The following is a 22,503-nucleotide window of genomic DNA, read 5'->3' on the forward strand; positions in this document are numbered from 1 at the left end:
GAGGTGGATGAGGTTGGGTTGGGAAGCCCGAGAGATTACAATAGATTGGACGGAAGGAGGAGAGGAGAGTTAAAGCCACAGAAATCCAGGTTCTAGGGAGGACATTCCAGAACCTAAGACATCCACCACTGACGTCTCATATGCAAATGAGGATGCTTCCGGGAGGGATGGGTGGAGCGGTCGGTGTGCCTGGGTGAGCAGCTCGGATTCAGACTGCTGGGAGGCAGGCCTGAGCTGTTGGGAGAGCATCACTGGAGCCTAACCCGAGGAGGATGGACGAGACGCCCTGAAGCTGAAAGGACTCGGAAAGCCAGCCAGCTGGAGGAGCTGTGGCCATCCCAGACTGGCCAAACGCGCACACTGGTCATCTTGTTCCTCAGATCCCTGCCAGAGAGGTTCCCTTCCTCCCAGGCAAGTGCAAATAATGAACTTTTGGAAGAATTACTTTTTTGCTTTCACTCTGCTCAGCGTGGTTATTGTAGTGATATTTTACACTAGCCAATTAAGCCTGTCAAAATGTTATGAGAAGGGGAACAGGTCCTGGGAGAGGTCTGTTAGAATCAATGCCTGTAGTTACGCCTTGGAAGACAAGACAGCTTTCGTGTGGGGCAAAGCACCATCAGCCCCCCTGGGCAGGGTCCCCTGCCAGGAGTACCTGGTCCAGAACCACTTCGTCACCAGCCCCTTGTCGCAAGAGGAAGCTGCCTTCCCCCTGGCCTACGTCATGGTCATCCATAAGGACTTTGACACTTTCGAAAGGCTCTTCCGGGCCGTCTACATGCCCCAGAACGTCTACTGCGTGCACGTGGACGAGAAAGCCTCCTCGGAGTTCAAGCTTTCCGTGTCGCGGTTACTGAGCTGCTTTCCCAACGCCTTCCTGGCTTCCAAGCTGGAGCCCGTGGTCTACGCAGGCATCTCCAGGCTCCAGGCCGACCTGAACTGCATGAAGGACCTGGTGGCCTCCACAGTGCCCTGGAAATACCTCATCAACACGTGCGGGCAAGATTTCCCCCTCAAGACCAACCGGGAAATCATTCAGTACCTGAAGGGCTTTAAAGGGAAGAATATCACCCCGGGGGTGCTGCCCCCAGCTCATGCCGTGGGGCGGACCCGATACAGCCACAGGGAGTGTCGAGGCAAAGGGGGTTCTTTCGTGAAAAACACCTATATTCGGAAAACCTCACCTCCACATCAGCTGACTGTCTACTTTGGCTCCGCCTACGTGGCCCTTACCAGGGAGTTTGTCAACTTTGTGTTCAGCGACAAAAGGGCCATTGATCTGCTCCAGTGGTCCAGGGATACCTACAGTCCCGATGAACATTTCTGGGTGACGCTCAATAGGATTCCAGGTAGGAACCAATTTCCATTCCCAGTCGGTTTTAGTGACCGATTGAGTTTGCCAAGAGGTGACTCCTTTGAAATTATATAGGGGGGAAAAATAATTGGGAAATTCGTGATTTGGTGGCTTTTAGTGACAGTTTGGTGCCAAAGCTGTTGATTGGTGACGTAGCAGCTTACAGATTGGTGACTCAATGATCTAGCAATATTGAGCTCAGTTGTTCTGGCCGGACTGCCCTGGTGTGTCCCATAGCGGCTGCCTTCTAACTCAGCCTTTTGATTTCTTACCCTTCCAGTCCCTGATGAGCACTGTTAGGACACTGCTCGTTGAAGCAGCATCCTAGAACTCGGGCACTGATGGAGCTGTTATTTCCTTTGAGGAGATGTCTTTATGTTTTGGTTCAGAATCCGTGGGGTTCTTTGATATTGGTGGCTGTTTCTAGAAGTTTGGAAATCCCTTTGGCTGGCCACAGATCAGCACTCAGCTTAAGTATCTCTGGGTAGAGGGCAGAACAAAGACCCGGGTCTTCATTCATCTCTGTTTAGCCTGCGGGGTTGCTTCTTCGAGGAGTGGGTGACTGAATTGAAACATCCAGAGGGAGGTACTAGCTGGAGCTCCTTGGAAAAGGTGCCTGCATTTTTAGCTCACAGGTTTTTCTTAGACATTGCGGTTGGGCAGGTTTTTTTTTTTTTTTGTCAAAGCTTTGTATCTCTGATCATTTGGAGAAGGGGTCAAGGTGTGTCAGGTTCGAGACAGAGAAAGTACCCACAAGGTCCTCTTTCAGAAGTCTGCGTGTCCTGGGGGGGCTGGCGCCTGCTGCGGCTTTGCACTTGTTCCAGTACTGCTCCTGGTACGGTCGTGCTGCTGAGTGTCCTCTGCCAGGGCGACACTGCCATTCCTCAAATAACTCCTGGCTCTCGTGTGCTGGGCTGTTATCTGGCCATGCGATGAAGTGCAGCTTGGGGCCACCTTGATATCTGGAGGTGGGCGCCAAGCAGTAAGACCGGTCTGGGTTCCTAATCACTCCTACATGTAGGTGTGGTCAGGAAGCCACTTAGAGGCAGACACGGTGGTGGAGGACCGACATGCTTGCGTGTTGTCACGGGAGCAGGTGATTTTCACCAAATGCCAAATTCGCAGATCAGGAAGGAAAGCTGCCCCTCCCGGTGAGTGTTAACCTTGTTTTCGCAACTACCTGTTTGGAGCACGTGGAAACATTCCGCACGTGGTGTCTGAAGTTGGCTTTCTCGGCAGGGTTTGTGGCAGATGTGTGGTATTTCACATCATTTCTGAGCGTGACCACGCTCATCCTTTCTTGTTTCTGGAAGTCTGCAGGGACTCGCCATAGGTAGTCAAGCCCCCATGGCTCCAGAATCATTGCCTCGTCACTCTGGGTTGATGAACTCCTAGGTCAGGATCAGCTCTGTGTGAATGGCCTGGGAAAAGAAGTAGAACAGCCAGGGAATGAACCAGTACCCATATGGTACGCCAGCACCACAGGCAGAGGGTTAGCTGGCTATGCCAAAGTGCTAGTCCCTCAAATCAGCTTTTCAAAAATATATATATAAAATATATATATATACATAAAACGTGTACCCCATCACCTCCTTATGATATTACTCAATGCTTGTTCATCTATGAACATTTGACTACATTCCTTGGCAATGACGTTAATTAAACACCTAGTGGAAAACATTGCACCTGAATTTTTAAAATCTCATCCCCCCAAAAATAACTCAGCAAATGGAAAATATTTTAGGTATACTGTTGTCTGTGAGTGAGAGTCAAAACTGCCGTGAGATGTGATTTTATCTAAGTAGATGCTGTGTGGAGGCCTCGCAGACTGCTCTTCATGTAAAAATGCAACCTTTTCCTATTTTGAGCTGTTTTAAGAGCTAAGGACAGGGAAGTTTGTGAGGCTGGGTCTCTGGCTCAGCCTGTGGCAGAACTCCAGCTGGCAGAGCACTGCCAGCCTTGCTTGGAACACTTCAGTCGCATTGGCCCAGCTTCAAGGCCAGGTCTCGGCTTTTAAGTGTGGCTGCTGGCTTGTATGACCTGTCGCCACCCACCTCCGTAGTCTCATCATTTCCGCCCTCCCTTCCTTTTTTTTCCCCCTTCTTTCTGGTTTTTAAAGATATCTTTGCAGGGGAGCGGTGGGGCACGGCGTGGTAGTCTACTGTCTAAATCCTTGTCTTGCCTATGCCCTGGGAAAGCAGTGGAGGATGGCCCAAAACCATGGGACCCTGCACCCACATGGGAGACCCTGAGGAGGCTCCTGGGTTCGGACTGGCTCAGCTCCGGCCATGGCTGCCACTTGGGGAGTGGGCCAGCGAACGCAGGATCTCTCTGTCTCTCCTCTCTGTAAATCTGCCTTTCCAATAAAATAATAATAATACATTTTTTAAGATACATTTTTTGCAGCTGTTCTCTTTGCTAAGAAGCATTTCCGACTCCTTTTCCTCCTCTAACCCACCTTGAGTGTCCCCTCCTCCAGAAGCTGTCTCCGACCAGCACCCTCCCAGGTAGCTGGTGCTCAGCTCTGTGTCCCCGGGTTGCTAATGCCAGCAGGAACGCTCCTTCCTCGGTGGCTGAATGCCTGGGCCAAGTAAAGGGACAGCTGTCCCTGTGTGTCCCATCTCTGTCCCGAGTCTGCCATTTCTGTGTACCTGCCTGCTGTGAGGATAAGCAGAGCGTGGGACAGTTGGGGCTGGCGTGTGGGGAGGGGCAGGAATGTGCTGGGTCACGATGAGGAGGAGGAGGAGGAACAGGTACAAACGTCCAGAACTTGGCGGGGGCGGGGCAGAGAGGCAGTGGTAAATTTCGATGGTAAGAATTAAGAGAAACAGAATTAGGTAAATGACTGCTTGGGGCTAGAATTCCATTGTCACCTGGCCAAGAAGTAAAAGTTCTGTAGAAAGTTCCAGATGCAAGGTGCTTGGGACAGTCCTGCTCGGGAGCCTGATCTGTAGGGAGCACCCGATGCCCATAGGGATCCTCGGCAGGCAGCACCCGTGGGCATCCCAGTTCCTTTCTGCCTTGTGTGCTCCTGGGTTGGTTGAGCTTCTGGCACACCTGACGCCCACCCACCCAGTCACCCCTCCTGTGGGCACTCTTCTTGGGTTTTTGCATTTCCTACAGCGGGCACTTCCGGCTTGATTTGATCTAAAGGCTTAGGGAAATAAAAGAATATGAAAGGCTAAACCGAGAGACAACAATAAAAAGAAATCTAAAACACCCCCGCAGGTGTAGTTCTCACCGTAAACACTGAGCTATTTGGAAGACAGGTGTTATGGGGCCGCAGGCCTGGGCGTGGCTGGGTCCATCCCAGTGTTTTTCAAAGTATACGTTGTGTTGGGTGTCCATCAGCCCAGATTGAGAATGCAGTTTCTAGAACCACAATGGGAGCATTCAGCCATGTCCATTGTCTCCAGGACTGAGAATCAGAAACAGGGACGGGCTGCTGGAGTGCTCTCTTAATGATCTGGCACCTCAACAGTCAGGGCCACAATCACACTGTTTGTTGTGGCTTGAGGGCAATGTCACAGTGGCCCTTGTTTGGTCCATGAAAAGACAAATTCTGGTGAGAATAGGAATTACCGCTGGGGGCTACGTTCTCTTGGATTTGTCTTTCTGTAGGGAAATGGGAGGGAATCTGACTAAGGGCAGAGGTGAATGGAGCTGGGGAGCTGAGCTGAAAGCCTTGAGTTCTTTTGTTGAGTCCAATATGTCTTGTATGTTTTTTCTTCTGTTTGTTTGTTTGTTTTTTAACCATGAAGTAGACTTACTGTGTTAGATCATAGGAATTTCGGAAGGGATAAGGACAGTTTAAAATGTTCATGGAAAATGTAATTAGAATAAAAGTTTCATTTGTGGCAAAAACTTTTGAAATGCACACGTAGTTTCTCTATGACACGCACATTGGAACTCTGAAGACTCGCTGTGCTGGTTACAGCTGCTGGTATTTCTCCAGGACAGTATATTGACCCTATAATGATAATATTGCAAGTTCCTCATGAGCTACCAAGGAGTCTCATAAAGTTTTCCCCACCCTAACACTTAGCACGGGGCTAAACACGTTCTTTTCAGTTCATGAGTGTGTTTGTTTATGAAACCACTGTGTCTCTATATGGAACTGAGCAGAATATATTTCTATTTCTACTTCCATGTACTCCTTTTTTAAACTTTTTTTAAATTTATTTTTACTAGGAAGGCGGATATACAGACAGGAGGAGAGACAGAGAAGAAGGTCTTCTATCCACTGGTTCACTCCCCAACCGGCTGCAACGGCTGGAGCTGAGCCAATCCAAAGCCAGGAGCCAGGAGCCTCTTCTGGGTCTCCTATGCGGGTGCAGGGTCCCAAGACTTTGGACCATCCTCGACTGCTTTCCCAGGCCACAGGCAGGGAGCTGGATGGGAAGTGAGGCTGCCAGGATATGAACTGGCACCCATATGGGATCCAAGCGCGCTCAAGGCAAGGACTTTAACCACTAGGCTATCGCGCCAGGCCCTATTTCTATGTACTCTTATACAAGCTTCTCTGTTGTAACAATCTTGTTTATTTCTCCCATGACATTCAAAGATGCCCCAAGCGCTGAGCTTCCGGGGCGGTGTGGGGACCAACTCTGGCCTTTGGAGTAGAAGAGATGTGCTTTGAAGCACAGCCTAGCCCCTAGCAACTTGTCTAACACTGTGCCAATTATTTGACCAGCTCAAGCCTCAGCCAGTGTCGCGTTCAGGATGCCAGAGAACGTCTGGGGGAGGGGCTTGAGAATGCATTCAAAAGTCGGGATTGTTTTCAGTTCAGCTCTGTCCCCACAGAGTAGATCTGAAATAGTTCTGGCACGTAGCGACTCCCACAGCAGTGCCTGTGACCTGCTAAGATTTCGGAGATGTTTGTGGAGGGCTGAAGCAATCCTCCGGGGGCCGCAAGCAGCTGGTGGTCCTGGCGGCGTCAGCAGACAGCGCACACTGGAACAGTCATTCCAGAACGCTGACATTTGAAGCAGTTCACACGACCCGGCGAGCAAGAGTGTGACAGTAAGCACACGGATCATGAGCTCCATGTAGGGATATTTTATTTCCTTTTTTTTTTTGTAATTGTCCCAAAGTCCAGCCACCGGACCGTGTATTATAGGCTGATGACTTAGATACCCTCACCTAAAATTGGGATTTTTTCCATTTGTTTCTATTTTTTTTTTAAAGATTTATTTTATTTTTATTGGAAAGTGAGATCTACAGAGACGAGGAGAGACAGAGAGGAAGATCTTCTGTCTGATGATTCAGCCCCTAAGTGACTGCAATGGCCGGAGCTGCGCCCATCTGAAGCCAGGATTCTGGAGCCTCTTCCGGGTCTCCCACAGGGGGGTGCAGGGTCCCTGGACCGTCCTCGACTGCTTTCCCAGGCCACAAGCAGGGAGCTCTCTGGATTAGAACCGGCGCCCATATGGGATCGTGGCGCATGCAAGGTGAGGACTTTAGCCACTAGGCTACAGCGACATGCCTGTTTGTATTTTTTTAAAAAACTTTTTTTCAAAATTGGAAAGACAGATCAGATTTACAAAGAGGAAAAGAGACAGAGTGAAAGGTCTTCCATGTACTGGTTCACTTCCCAGGTGGCAGCAACAGCCAGAGATGAGCCAATTTGAAGCCAGGAGCCAGGAGCTTTGTCTGGGTCTCATGCAGGTGCAGGGTCCCAAGGCTCTGGGCCACCTTCTACTGCTTTCCCAGGCCTCAAGCAGGGAAGTGGAGCAGCCGGGACAAGAACAAGCACCCGTGCAGGATTCCAGGGCATGCAAGGTGAGGATTTAGTAATTGCCATCATGCCAGGCCCGAAGTTCTTTTTTTTTTTTTTAAGATTTATTTGCAAGGTAAAGTTACAGAGACATGAACAGAAAGAAAGAGAGAGAGATCTTCCATCTACTGTTTCACTCCCCAAACGGATTGGCCAAAGCCAGGAGACAGGAACTACCTCCAGCTCCCCCACAGAAGTGGCAGGAATCGAGGCGCTTGGGCCGGTCCCTCTGTTTTCCAATGCGCAGTTCTGGGAACTGGATCCAAAGTGCAATAGCAGGGACCATTGCTTGGGCCTCAGGCTGCAGTTTACCCAGTGCCGGCCCCTTGTTCTTTTGCTCTAAGTCTGAAGCAGTAGTGGAGGGAGCCAAAGTTTCAGAAACAGACTTAAGTTGCGATTATCTGCTGCAAGATCATGTGCCGTGAAGCGGTCTTAGGGGAGCTTCAGTTTATTTAAATATAAAATGGGGACAATACTGATACTGTAAGGATGTTGTGAGGGCTTCTAAAACAATGCAGGGACAGCCGTGAGCTCAGCTGCTACTGGATCTGTTATCTTAATCTCCCTGTTCCGTCTCCCTCATGTATTATTGGGCCCGGTGGGGTCCAAGGTACAATGGCCTGCCAGTAGTGAATGTTTCTTCTTGTCATAACCACACCTGCTCCCGGATGCTAACTGCTACCACGGGCGTGTCTTAGGGACTCAGGGCTGACACTGAAGGGAATTTGGAAATTTTTAAGTTGCCACCCTTGCCGATTCCTGCAAAGCAGTGTGTGTGTGACTGTAGAAAAAGTGGGCCTATCTCCGAACCTCATTTGCTATATTTATAAAGTGGGCATTGAATAGAATCCATCACTGTGAACTAATTCTGTGTTCTCACGCCTAGCATGGTGCCTGGAGTTTTGTTTTGTTTTTTTTTTTTTTTTCTACCCAGTTGCTCCGAAGAGGCCACAGGGAGGAGAGGAAATACAATCCTGTAAAATACAGACATGTCTGAGAATCTTAGTAGGGATTTAGAAGATTTTTCTAGAGTTGAGACATACATTAACGTGCATTTCCCTGCTCTCTCAGCTTTCCATACGGTTCCCTCTGCCCTGGGAAATGGTGGGACCAGAATAAGTGAGAAAATTCACTGATGAGTGAGTGGGATCAGGTGAACCTTGAGCAGTGTTTGCGGGGGCATCAATTTGTGTGCTAGCCAACAAACACAAAAGGCCACAGTCTTGTGTACTCTCTCTCTCTCTCTCCCCCTCTCTCTCTCTGCTTCAGTAAATAATGTAGTATTGTTTCCACTTTAATGGGCAGGCGCACCTGCCGCAGTTGCCTGTAACAGGTGCCCAGTGTGCGGCATCTTGCCCGTCTCCCTGGGAGATCGCAGGCACTGTGTCCAGCAAGGCCAGGGCAGCAGGGAAGTGTGTCACATGGCCACATGGAATTGAGAACCAGGGCAGAATGAATGAAGAAGAAGGACCCCACTTCCGAAAGGCTGGACCCTATATTTGTGTCTTCTGTTACGATCTGGGACCAGTTTTTGTTCACTCTTGGTTTCCTCGTCCGAGACATGACAAGTACCATCCTCATTGTGGGGGGTGGGGGAATGGGCTCCAAAGCCTAGAGTGGAGGATAGGCAGCCTCAGACAGGCTACTTTGAAAGTCGCAAAAGGGATGCAGGTGCTTAGCCTAGCATAGCCCAGAAGATACTGGTTGGAGCATCTGGACCCCGTGACTGAACACCTGGATCCCAGCCCTGGCTCGGCTCTCTCTTCCTGCTAATGCACGGAGGATGACTTCACTCCCTGGGTCCCTTGTCACCCACAAGGTAGACCTGCACAGAGTTCCCTGGCGCTCAACTTGGGCCTTGCCCAGTTCCAGCCATCACAAGCACCTACAGAGTGAACCAGCAGAAAACAGCCCTGTCTCTCAAATGAATAAATAAAAATGGAAAGAAAAGCAAAATAATTTTATGAAATGGAATGGGTAATTTCCTGCTGGAGTTAGAAGGGATATTCTCATACTTTAGCGATAACCAAGCCCAAGGAGATGAAATGATTTGTTGTATCACATGATTTTAGCAGCTGAACTGAGTCGGAAAAGTGGGGCTTCTGGGCTCAGCACTGTGGCACAGCAAGTTAAACAAACACTTGTAATGGCAGTATCCAATATCTAGGTGCTAGTTCGAATGCTGGCTGTTCCATTTCCAGTTCATCTTCCTGCTGTTGTGCCTGGGAAGGCAGTGGAAGATGCTTCAGGTATTTGGGCCCCTGCCGCCTGTGTAGGAGACCCGGATGCAGTTCCCAGCTCATGACTTCTGCCTAACCCAGACCGACCTGGTGGTCGTAGCCACTTGTGAAGTAGTGACTGAAAAAGATTTCTCTACCGTCTCCTTCTCAGATAAATAAATGTCAATGCATGACTTTAAAAATAAAAGAGGATGGCAATTTTAAGTCTCATTATAGTGCCTTTATATATTTAGTGCTTCTCACAATTTCTTTCCACACTGTTCTAGATACTAGAAGAAAACTGTAGGGGCTGGCCCTGCAGTATAGCAGGTGAGCCACCGCCTACAATGCCAGCCTTCCATACGGGCACCCGTATGAGACATGGCTGCTCCATTTCCAAACCAGCTCCCTGCTAATGTGCCTGGGAAAGCAGTAGAAGGTGGCTTGGACCCTTGCACGTGGGAGACCAAGAGGATACCCCAGGCACTTGGCTTTGGCCTGGTTTAACCCCGACTGTCGCAACCTTTTGGACAGTGAACCAGCGTGTAAAAGGTCTCACTCTTTCTGTAGCATTGCCTTTCAAATAAATAAAAAACAAAGCAACTTTGAAGAAAGAACCAAGTGCGATAATATTACGGGAAGTGGGCCCTGCGGTGAAGCCGGCGAAGCCACCACTTGAGTCACCCACACCCTGCACCCGAGTCCCTGCCTGGCCCGAGTCCCAGCTCTCCCACACCTCCAGCCTAGCTGTGTGATTGTAGAGCAGCAGATCATGGTCTGAGAATTTAACAGCAACAACAACAACAACACAAGAGTGACAAATTGTGTCCTACCTTTGCTTCAGAAATATATAGGATTGGGCCTGGCGGCGTGGCCTAGCGGCTAAAGTCCTAGCCTTAAACACGCCAGGATCCCACATGTGAGCGCCGGTTCTAATCCCAGCAGCTTCACTTCCCATCCAGCTCCCTGCTTGTGACCTGGGAAAGCAGTCGAGGATGCTTGGGACCCTGCACCCATGTGGGATGCCCGGAAGAAGTTCCTGGATCCCGGCTTCGGATTGGCATAGCATCAGCTGTTGCACTCACTTGGGGAGTGAATGATCGGACGGAAGATCTTTCCTTTCTGTCTCTCCTCGTCTCTGTATATCTGACTTTCCAATAAATAAATAAATCTTTTTTTTAAAAAAAGAAAAGAAATAGATAAGATAGTCTCTGAAGCCCCCATCCAAGCCCCTTCCCATCAGAGCCAACACAAGCACCCTACTGAACGTCTCCCAGTGGATCAGAGCCCCTTCAGAGGAGGCTCAGGCTAGAGGAGATTGACCAAAGGTTCATGTTTTCCTGTAAGTAGAAGATTTTAAAGATTTTATTTATTTATTTTTTTATTTTACTTATTTGAAAGGCACAGTTACAGAGAGATTGGAGACAGATCTTCCATCTGCTGGTTCACTTCGCAAGTGGTTGCAGCAGCTGGGAGCCAGGAGCTCCAAGTGGGGCTCCCCATGTGGGTGCAGAGACCCAAGAACTCGGGCCAGCCTCGACTGCTTTCCCAGTCAACTTTAACGGGGAGTTGGGGTTTGAGAAGAGGCCGACAGGGAGGGCAGGCACCAGCACCTACATGGGATGGCAGTGTCGCAGGCAGAAGTTTTACAGGCTACACCACAGCGCCAGCCCCACAAGTGGAATATTTTAGATATTGGTCTTGAGCTGAAGATATTTGGTATTTCTAAAATAAGAAACAGCCTAATGTACAGATGCGGGCATCAACGCTCGGGGGGCTTCGGTGGACACCTGCCTGTTGTACTGTCCCGTCTGACTTCACCAATGTCTGTCGCGATTGTGTTTCTGTCCACTTCGTAGGTTTCCTAAACCTTTTACTGGGATAACACGAATACATATGGAGCCGCGCACCTATCAGAGCCAATCTGTTTCCGCTAGATTTTCCCAGTGCCCCCTTACCGTACAAGCCTGCTCCTAGAGGAGCCCCCCACCCCCAAAACACACAGCTTCCTCTGCCATCACTTCCACGAGTAACAGCGATCCTAACCCCGCACGCTAGCTTTGCTTTGTTTTACAGTGTGATAGTCCGCCCAGAGGTTCAGGCTAAATGAATGCTCCTGGAGGATAGGGCTAGGTCTAGGTGTCCTGTCGTTTTGCACTCCCTACGGAGTTCAGAGGAAGGGGGAGAGACGCCCACAAATTCCGAGCATTCTACAAGAGCCCGTCGCCCACGTCTCTCCTCTTTCAGTTTATTTAGGAGTTTCTCATATTTGCACAGCACTGTAAACAGAGCTGCTGGGCCTCTGGTGGACGGGAACTTTTCTTCCCAGAATTGGCAGCCTATATATATATATATATCCCAGCACGTGCAGCCAGCACGGGAATTCATCTCTGACTTTTAGCAACTTGTGCTCTGAGTTGGGTTGCAAGTAGAGGTTAAAGTTAGACAACTCTACCAAGTAAGCTTTTTAATTTGGCTGCTTTTACAGGGGCTGGGAGGGGAGGTTTTACAACATGAGAATGAATTCTTGACTTGCCTCCAGCTGGGTGTGTAGCCCAGTGCCTTGTTTTGAAGGTGAGGAAAGTACTTTCGGTCAGAACAAGATGAAAATTTGTCTGATGGCCGTGAACAAGGCGGTCCTGGGTCAGGCTGTTTTCTGTCGGTTTCAATAAGGGCAGACTCTGCCTTGAAGATAAATCAATATTGTACTTGAACTTGAAGGTCACACACAGCCTAGAAATGCCATTTGAAATGCAAAATACCTAATTCAAACTGTGAACAAAGACATCAGATGGAACAGCCTGGACAAAACACCTTCCGGGACAGCGGCGGCTTGACCCACTACGCCTCCAAGCTGAGCGTGTGCACACCCTCCCCGCCTTTTTTCTTATAAACTTGTTGTTTGATTCCATTGCTCAAAATAATTTTTTAAAATATCTTTTTTTATTTAAAAGGTAAAATCACATTAAGGGGGAGACAGTGCATTGTTCCATCCACAGGTTGACACCCAAAGTGGCTGTAATTACTGGGACTGGACCATACCGAAGCCGAGAGCCTGGAACGTTCCAGTCTGCCCGGTGGGTGGCGTGGGTTGCTGCTTTCCCAGGCATATTAGTAGGCAGTTGGATCAAAAGTGGAATATCTGGGACTCGAACCGGCGTCCATATTGCATACCTGCATGTCGGGCCTATAATTTAACCTGCTGTATCAATAATTATTACCTGCAGATACATTTTTAAAACATTTTTATATTTATGCTTTGTAGATTGGTGAATTTTTTTTTAAAAAAAATTTACTTGTTGACATGCAAGTCAAAGCTGGAGAGAATTCATCTGCTGGCTCACTCCTCAGGTGGCAACAATGCCCACAGCTGGGCTAAGCTGAAACAGCAGCCTGGACCTGCACCCAGACCTCCCGCAGGGGTTGCGGGGGGCTTGAGGACTTGGGCCATTGGTTGCTGTTTTCCTAGATGCGTCAGCAGGGCGTTGGGTCAGAGGTGGAGCGGCTCGGGCTCTGATTTGCGCTATCAGCATGGCAAGGCGCTCGTTGGCCATGGACATGTAAAACTGATTATACCATCAATATCATGCAGCAAATGAGGGGCTTTTACAAAGAACAGGTGTTTCCGACTGTGGCCACTTAGGATAATCAGGTAAGGCAGTCCAGTAAGTCACAGTGCCTAAGCCTCACTCTTGACCCAAGGGTTCAGAATACCCAGGAGGCGTGGCTTAGTAATTAACCTATTATAAAAGTTCCATGGATGATGATTGAGGAAGCAGGGAGACCTAAGACTGGAGTTAGAGATAAAAATCAAAGAATGGAATTTATTATTGACTTCTCAAATCATTTGCAGTCAATGCTTACTTCCAAAAGAAAAAAATAAATAAAAACAACAAGCTAAGACTTTGCTGGGATTTAAAGAACTTTCTAAATGTAGCGGCTTGAAGAAAGGATGATGTAATTCAGTGAGTTCTGCCACAGGCCGGCTCTGCCCCGGCTGGATGCGCTCAGATGTCAAAGTTCCTGGCATCTTCTGGCCTTTTCCCTATGCAGTCACTCTAGCTTCAAGAAACATCACTCTCTCTCTCTCTCTTTTTTGGTCAGATTTATTTTATTTATTTGAAAGGCAGAGATAGAGAGAAGTCTTCCATCCGCTGATTCACTCCCTTGAAATAGCCAGGCCAGGACCTGGTGGGATAGCATAGTGGTTAAAGTCCTCACCTTGCCTGCACTGGGATCCTACGTTCTAATCCCGGGGGCCTCGCTTCCCGTTCAGCTCCCTGTTTTTGGCCTTGGAAAGCAGTCGAGGACGGCCCAAAGCCTTGGCATCCTGCACCCATGTGGGAGACCTGGAAGAGTTCCTGGCTCTTGGCTTCGGATTGTCTTAGCTCCAGCTGTTGCGGTCACTTGGGGAGTAAACCATTGGACAGAAGATCTTCCTCTCTGTATATCCGCCTTTCTAGTAAAAATAAATAAATCTTAAAAAAAAGAAAGAAAGAGAGAGAGAGGAAGGAAGGAAGGAAGGAAGGAAGGAAGGAAGGAAGAAAGAAAGAGAGGAAGGAAGGAAGGAAGGAAAGAAGGAAAGAAGGAAAGAAAGGAAGAAAGGAAGAAAGGAAGAAAGAAAGAAAGAAAGAAAGAAAGAAAGAAAGAAAGAAAGAAAGAAAGAAAGAAAAGAAAGAAAGAAAGAAAGAAAGAAAGAAAGAAAGAAAGAAAGAAAGAAAGAAAGAAAGAAAGAAAGAAAGAGCCAGGCCAAATGCAGGAGCTTCTGAGTGTCCCATGTAGTAGGTGCAGGGCCCCAAGCACGTGAGCTCTTTTCTGCTGCTTTCCCAGGAACATGAGCAGGGAGCTGGATCAGAAAGTGGAACAGCCAGGACTTGGGCCAGCACCCATATGGGGTACTGGCATTCCAGACAGCAGGTCACTCTACTCTTCCGCCACGCTGGCCCCAGGGTTTTCACTTTGTTCTTTTGGTTCCTAGCAAGATTAAGCAGGTATTCTTTCACTGCATATTTGCATAAGCCCGGGTATTGAGACCTATGTGAAAATGTGAAACCAGTTAGGAATTCCCAGGTGTGTGTTGGGTCTATCTGGACTGTGATGAATGAGAAGATGGACAGTGATGGAAGATGAGGCCTGGCACCAGGGTTGTACCCCACTTGAACACAGGGCCAGGTAGGCAAAGGTGGGGCAACTCTGGAGGGGAACTGGGAGACGGGAAAGCTGTGGGAGTCCAGAGGCTCGTGAGCAGTCCGTCTGGCAGGGCTGTCACCATCCCAAACCAGGGAGGCGCCCGTCACCGCTGGCCGTGCTTCTGCTGTTGGTACTCTGTGGACACAATTGTGAAGACCCTTGCATGCCATGGTCAGGATGTTGGTCCCCCTGGACTGACTAAGACCTTGAAAATGAGGTTGAGCCAGCATGGTGGCCTTGCCTTGGGTGCTCCGGGAACCCATATGGGCGCCGATTCTAATTGTGGCTGCCCCGCTTCCCATCCAGCTCCCTGTTTGTGGCCTGGGAAAGCAGTCGAGGATGGCCCAAAGCCTTGGGACCCTGCACCCTTGTGGTCCTGCCTCCTGGCTTCGGATCGGTGCAGCACCAGCCATGGCAGTCACTTGGGGAGTGAATCATCGGATGCAAGATCTTCCTCTCTGTCTCTCCTCCTCTCTGTATATCTGACTTTGTAATAAAAATAAATAAATGTAAGAAAGAAAGAGAGAGTGAGAGAGAGAGAAAGGAAGGAAGGAAGGAAGGAAGGAAGGAAGAAAGGAAGGAAGGAAGGAAGGAAGGAAGGAGCTAAAAAAGAGAAAGAAAAATGAGGTGATGGGAGGGGCTAGCTCTGAGGAGCAGCCCTGGGGCAAATTGCTGGGTTAGTGACCCATGGGAACAAAGAAATAACAGAACTGGGTTTAGACAGAGTCCAAGGGGGAGCTGGAAGAGAGATCTGTGAGGCAGAACGGGCGTCCATAGGTGTGGTCCACGTGATGGCAAATACACATTTGCTTCCATTTGTGGCTGCCCGTGGAGCTGTGGGCATCTCAGACTGGCTTCAAGGAGAGACACTGGCCAGCTGGTCAAAGTAGCCCGCAAACGGAGGACAGCGGAACCGATTCCAGTGACAGAGCACGGCTGACGATGCCGGCAGACTGCACCCGGAGAGCTCCACCTGTCCACACTTAACACAGCCTTGGCCAGAGATGGCATGAGCCAGGGACAACAAGATTCTCAAAAACCAAATAAGTTGAGGGGCTGCTAGCTGATTGAAAGTCAGTCTGGGGCTCTTGTACTACGCGAGATTCTAAGAGCCACAATTGGAAGGGGCTAGCCAGCGGAGTTAGGTGATTCCTCAGAGTGAAGAATTTCGCAAAAAGTATCACAGCTTCATAGAAGAAAGAAGAGCAGTTGCCAGGTGCCTGAGCCTAGGGAGGCAGAGGGCCTGCGCTGCCACAGGAAAGTCTGACTTAATTAAAGGAGTGTTTGACAAGAGCCAGAGTGATAAACAGGCAGACACAGATAGGCAGGCAGCCAATGGGGCAAGGTCAACATCTAGGTTAGCATCGTAAAGAAAGACGAACTGTGTTGGGCGTGTGTGTGTGTGTGTGTGTGACACAGAGAGAGAGAGCAAAGAAAGCTGAACTGTGTGAAAGAGAGAGACAGAGAGAGAGAGAGCAAAGAAAGCTGAACTGTGTGAAAGAGAGAGAGAGACAGAGACAGAGAGAAAGAGCAAAGAAAGCTGAACTGTGTTGGGCCTGGGACTGCATCCGTGTGTGTGTGTGTGTGTGTGTGTGTGTGTGTGTGTGTGACACGGAGAGAGAGAGAGCAAAGAAAGCTGAACTGTGTGAAAGAGAGAGAGAGAGACACAGAGAGAGAGAGAGAGCAAAGAAAGCTGAACTGTGTGAAAGAGAGAGAGACAGAGAGAGAGAGAGCGCAAAGAAAGCTGAACTGTGTTGGGCCCGGGACTGCATCCGTGTGTGTGTGTGTGTGTGTGTGTGTGTGTGTGTGTGTGACAGAGAGAGAGAGAGACCACTTAGATTTCCTAGTCTAAACTGGAAGAATGTCCCAGCAAGTTTTGAGTAAAGGGTTTAAGTTTCATGCATTACAACTTCTAAGTGAGTAATGAATAAACAGCATGGGAAAACAAATCTATGTCTTCAATTTCTAAAAAATGAAATTATTCAGAAAAAGACGGTGTAAGATGCGTAACACTTCTTTTTCCCTGTCATTAGTTAATGCTGCATTTTTGCAATTGTTTCTTTTGTGGAATTAAATCCTCAGCCGTAATTACCAAGTCAGTGAAGCAAGGAAGACTCAGATGTGTCAGTAAATTTAAAAGTATATAAAAGTAAAAACAACACTTTAGAACTTTTTATAAGCAAAGAAAAATAAACAGTATCTCCTCCAGTAAAATTTTCTATGCAAATATTTGTTCCTGGCTTAACAGTGTACAATTTCTGGGCCAGCGCGAGGGCTCAACTTGCTAATCCTCTGTCTACAATGGCCAGCGTCCCATATTGATGCCAGTGCATCTCCCCCCCCGCTTCCCATCCAGCTCCCTGCTTGTGGCCTGGGAAAGCAGTCGAGGACGGCCCAAAGCCTTGGGACCCTGCACCTGCGTTGGGGAGACTTGGGAGAAGCTCCTGGCTCCTGGCTTCGGGTCAGCTCAGCTCTGGTATTTGCGACCTCTTGGAGGAGTGAACAGTGGCTAGAAGATCTTTCTCTCTGAAAATCTGACTTTGCAATAAAAATATATTTTTAAAAAGAGTATATGATTTCATACTCTTGTTTTAACTTTAGATTATTAGTTCATTTCAGCCAGAGGTTATGTTATGCTCAGGGAATATTTGGGAATATCTGGAATATATTCCTGTTCTCACAAATGGGATTGGGAGACTGCTACTGGGTTAAGGCCAGGGATCCTGCTAAACAGCCTGGAGAACATAGGATGTGCTCCCGGCTCCATGCCGCTCCAACACACAGAGAATTCCCTGGCCCCACCGAGCATGCGTGCTAGCAAGCTTGGGCAGTTGTTTAAGATAGGAAAGAAGCAGTATCTCCTCTAGATATAATGTCTGCGCGATTTTAACCTTTGGATCTCTACCTTGTTTAAACTTTGTGGATTACTTATTGAACAGCTAATTACCAAGCACACCACGTGTATTATTTAATACTGAGAGGTCTTAAACATTCATACACCATGTTGTAAATAGATTAAGTAACCAACACCATGGAGCTGGTAACAAAGACGGGGATTTGAATTGCTGTCTAACTTGAAAACCTGCTCTGGGCCCGGTGCGATAGGCTAGTGGTTAAATCCTCACCTCACATCCTTTAGGATCCCATGTGGGCACCAGTTCGTATCTTGGCTGTTTCACTTCCCATCCAGCTCCCTGCTTGTGGCCTGGGAAAGCAGTGGAGGACGGCCCAAAGCCTTGGGACCCTGCACCCGCATGGGAGACCCGGAAGAGGCTCCTAGTTTCGGATCAGCTCAGCTCCAGCCGTGACGGCCTCTTGGGGCATAAACCAGCACGTGGAAGATCTTTCTCTCTGTCTCCTTCTCTCTGTGTGTACCTGCCTTTCCAATGAAGAAATAAAAATAAGTCTTACCAAAAAAACCTTATCTGTGTTATTAGTTATACGTGTAATAGTGCCTGCCATCTTTATTATAGGAATCTGACTTTTAAAAACGGTTGCTTTATCTTATCTTGAGAATGTTTAATTAAAGGAACAAAGGGAAAGGTCAGTCATGGCGCTTTTTCCCTATGGATTTCCAAATGGATGTTCCACCATTGTGCCAACTTACAGCCCTATCGTTAGAAGGAGAGAAACAACGCTACGTATTCCGTGTTTCACTTAATGATGGTTGAGAACAAAATTGCTGGGACCAGCCCTGTGCTATGGGCTTAGGCAATGCCTCCATCTGTATCTGAATGCCCCTGTGAATCCCAGGGTCTACTCCTGGGAAAGCAGCAGGTGATGGCCCCCGAGCTTGGGCCCCTGCCACCCATGCAGGACACCCAGATGGCGTTCCAGGCACCAGGATGCCCCTGCCTCAACCACTGCAGCCATTGGCGCAGTGAGCCAGCAGGTGGAAGATGCCTCTTTCACTCTTCACTGCTTGTTCCTTTCAAACAAATACTTTCTTTTTACATTTTTACTTTTTTTTTTTTTAATTGGAAAGTCAGATCTACAGAGAGGAAGATCTTCCACCTAGCGGCCACAACGGCTGGAGTTGAGCCAATCCAAAGCCAAGAGCCCAGAGCTTCTTCTGGATCTCCCACACGGTTGCAGGGTCCCAAGGCTTCGGGCTGACTGATTTCCCAGGCCAGAAGGAGGGAGCTGGATGGGAAGTGGAGCTGCCGGAAGATTAGAACCAGCACCCACATGGGATTCAAGGAAGGGCTTGAGCCACTAGGCTACCACACCAGGCCCAATAAGTAATTTTTTAAAAAATCTTGTTATCAGAGCTTACATCATAAACAATTGCTGGAACTTGTTACCACATTCAGACCTCCCAAAGTAAAACCGAATCAGTAAGAGCCATAAGGAGGAAGCTAAGAGAATTTAAATACAGCTTGCATTTCATGTTCATTTATTTAACAAATTGACTTACGTGTTTCATAAAAGCTGAGCTCCAAGGCAAACATTCCTGGTTGCTGTGTAAACTTTATCTCAAATGTTTTGCTTACATAAACCTAGGAAGAGCAAATGAGGGAATCGGGTTTTGTAGTTTTAAAATGTTTTCTCTGATAATATTGGCAGCTTCTTTTTTTTTAAACCTCATTTTTGGAATGATGAAAAATGGGCTCTCGGAGGATCCCTGTGACCTGAGGGTAACTCACATATCCCATGGCCCCCCGACAGCCCTGAGAGGCAGCGCAGCAATAGCTAGAATCAGAAGTGGTATTTTTCAAATAGCAAATGTGCGCCATTAGCAGGAACAGGAATCACTTTAATCCTTTTCACAAAAATGTATTACTGTCATTCATTGGAAGGACAGAGAGACAAAGACCTTTTATGTGTGAGTTCACTCCCCAAACGCCCACAACAGTCTGCAACTCACTCCAGGATCTCTGGGGAAGTGGCAGGGGCCTGAGAACCCGAGCCGTCATTCACTGCTGCCTGTCACGTGCAGTAGCTGGAAGCGGAAATCAGAGAGGCAGAGCTGGGACGCAAGCAGGCATTCCAATGGAGAACGCAGAGACCCCCCCCAAGGAGGGCCTCTCCCCCGCCCCCGCCCCGGGCCAAACACCTGTCACACTTCAGACCTGAGACCCCCCCAAGGAGGGCCTCCCCCCCAAACACCTGTCACACTCCAGACCCGAGACCCCCCAAGGAGGGCCTCCCCCCAAACACCTGTCACACTTCAGACCCGAGACCCCCCAAGGAGGGCCTTTCCCCTGGCCCAAACACCTGTCACACTTCATACACAGCTTGTCACTAAACTCTTAAAAATAAAACTGGACTTAGAAAACTGAAAACAAGGGGGCTGTTTCTTCCTAGCGGGCTGCTGTGTAAATGGAAGACCACTAATGTAATCTACCTACTTGGTTTGAGAGATGAGGTTGGGACGTGTTTAATGACACCCAGGGGTACCCAGCTGATTTCCTGAGGCAAAGCTGGGGTCAGAACAAAGTTCCTCGATGCCTAAGCCAGTGTGTGTCCCGTCAGGGTGCTGGGCCGCAGCTGGGCTTGAGAGTGTTGGCGTGGGTGACTGGGATACAGACTCGCGTCTTCCGGTGAGGGAAGACTTTCAGTCATGTGACAGGGTACCAGTGGATAGATGACGAGGTTTCATGAGGTCGCACATCCAGCGGAAGGGCTCAGCGTCTCTTTGGAGGGATTGGAGACCGTGCGAGCAGTCCGGAGGCAGGCTGGGGTTTGTGTAGGTATGGTGGCCACTTCTCCCCACTGTTTCTGCCCCCCCTGCCCTCTTCTCCCAGACAAAGGGTTCTCCTACCCAGTGGTGTCAGCCTGGGTAGCCGGCCTCGGGCTGGGGCTTCTTTCCATAAAGTCAGCACGTTGTAGCGTCAAGTACCGGCAGCGTCCAAGGAGGGCTTGCTGCTACATTCCATTCCGCAGGTGCTTGCTTCTCCCTAGGCACCTTTCGAACACAAGGGCTAATTTCTAACCAACATTAGAAGCAGAGTTTTCCTTTGCGTTGCATGGTCTTCCCAGAAACAGCGGTTCCCCTTTGCCCATCCATACCTCACCTCGGTTCACATACCCAAAATCAACTCCAAAATCTGAAAATATTAAAGGGAAAATTGCAGAAATAAGCACTTCCTACGTTTTCCATTGCACAACCTGCTGAGTAGCCCAATCGCATCTTGCAGCTGTGGTGCTCCATCCCTTGGGATATCTGCGTGTATATACTACCCTCACGTTAGGCACTTAGTAGTGACTTTGATTATCAGGTTGAGTGTCATGGTGTCTCAGTGTATGTGTTCAGGTCATCCGTGTCACAGTTAATAATGGCCCCAAAGCACAGGGTCAGTGATGTTGGCAATTGAAAGATGCCAAGGAGAAGCTGTAAGGAGATGTCTTTAGGTGAAGAAATGAAAAGACACAGGGTGTTTTGAGAGACAGACCACATTCACCTAACTTATTAATGTTATTGGAAAAGTAGATCAGATTTATGGAGAGAAGGAGAGACAGAGAAAGATGTTCTGTCCACTGGTTCTTTTCCCAAGTAGCTTCCATGGCTGGAGCTCAGGAGCCAGGGGTTTCTTCTGGGTCTCCCACGCAGATGCATGGCTTTAGGTCATCCCCTACTGCTTTCACAAGCCACAAGCATGGAGCTGGAGTAGAAGTGGAGCAGTTGGGACATGAACTGGCATCCAGATGGGATCCCAGCACTTGTAAGGCGAGGATTTAGCTGCTGAATCATCACGCCAGACCCTCCCATAAGTTTTATCACTATACATTATCAGAATCGTCCTAGTTCATTGTTATTTACTGTTGTTCAACTCTTGCTGTGTCTAATTTGTAAATTAAACTTTATCATAGGTTTGCTCAATAGGAAAAATATAGCAGGCATGAGGCTGAGTACTCTGCAGTTTCATCCATCCCTTGGGAAGGCCTTAGAATGTGTCCCCCATAGCTCAGCAGGGGCTGCCATGCTCCTTTTCCAGTCGTGATTAGTATATTCTTATCTTGGGGTATAATTCCCCTGGGTGGTTAAATCAACGCTTTCAATCTTTGTGATGCTTCAAAATGGGTTGAGCTGATGAGAGCTAGCTCAGTGTTTCTCAGACGCAGTGCTTTGTCTGTTCACAGGCCTTGGACAATGCTGGCAGATACTTTGGTTGTCATGCCGGGAAGAAGGCGCTCCTAGCAGGTGGGGGGTAGAGGCTAGGGTTGCTGCCAAACCTTGTACCAGGCCCCCAGATCCAAGGATTAGCCAGCCCAAAGCATCCAGAGCACCGAAGCATCCCACCCTCGCTGACCCAAGACAACAGCTGGATCAGAAGCTGCAGAGTTGGGGCTTGGACCGGTGGTCCAGATTGGGATGTAGGCAATCCAATCAGTTTTACCTGCTTGCAATGCCGCCTATCCCTGCCACCAACTTTTGAAGTCCCTTGTACTAAGAACTAACTACTGATCAGATACTAGCCTACTGATTGGAATTGTGATCACATATTACTTGACCTAGATCTTTTTATGCTAATTAAATAATGGGTCAGCCACTCGTTATTTCAATCAGATTAACTGGAAGAAACAAACCATGTGTGGTCTTTGTAAATGTGACAGGAAGTCGTTAGCACTGGAGGCCGCCCTGGTGGAGCTGGGGCCCTTCCCCCTGCGCTTCTCATCTCTGTGTTTCTTCTTTGTTTCAGATGTCCCTGGCTCCATGCCCAACGCCTCGTGGACCGGGAACCTCAGGGCGGTGAAGTGGAATGACATGGAGGATCAGCACGGAGGCTGTCATGGTGAGGTTTGGTTACATGCTTTTAGGCCAGGCTGCTTGTCGCTGATGGCATCCGTGCAGTCGTGGCCCATGCAGGTTCTCCCAGATGCAGAACTGCTGATCTGTTTAGACCAACCTGCTGCTTGCTAAGGAGGGCAGGCAGACTTACCAAAGGTCTCCCCCTTGTCTCCCCAGCAGTCACCAAGGGAGATGTCGAAGTCCAAATTGTAACTATACTCTCTTCTTGCTG

The 22,503-nt window shown here is 48.7% G+C and overlaps 1 protein-coding gene across 1 annotated transcript in view; it reads left to right on the forward strand.

The window, feature by feature from the left end:
* Positions 1 to 220: 220 nt before the first annotated feature.
* Positions 221 to 22,503, forward strand: part of LOC121159085 (N-acetyllactosaminide beta-1,6-N-acetylglucosaminyl-transferase-like) — a 30,086-nt gene continuing 7,803 nt past the window's right edge. Inside the window, exons 1-2 of the mRNA XM_040984133.1 lie at positions 221 to 1,349; positions 22,183 to 22,275. Of these exons, the coding sequence (XP_040840067.1) occupies positions 425 to 1,349; positions 22,183 to 22,275 (1,018 nt within the window). The 5' untranslated portion in view covers positions 221 to 424. The remainder of the gene's footprint in view (positions 1,350 to 22,182; positions 22,276 to 22,503) is intronic.

The sequence above is a fragment of the Ochotona curzoniae genome, unplaced genomic scaffold (genome assembly GCF_017591425.1).
Source record: "Ochotona curzoniae isolate NIBS_2020 unplaced genomic scaffold, NIBS_Ocur_1.0 contig_4064, whole genome shotgun sequence".
Lineage (NCBI taxonomy): Eukaryota > Metazoa > Chordata > Mammalia > Lagomorpha > Ochotonidae > Ochotona > Ochotona curzoniae.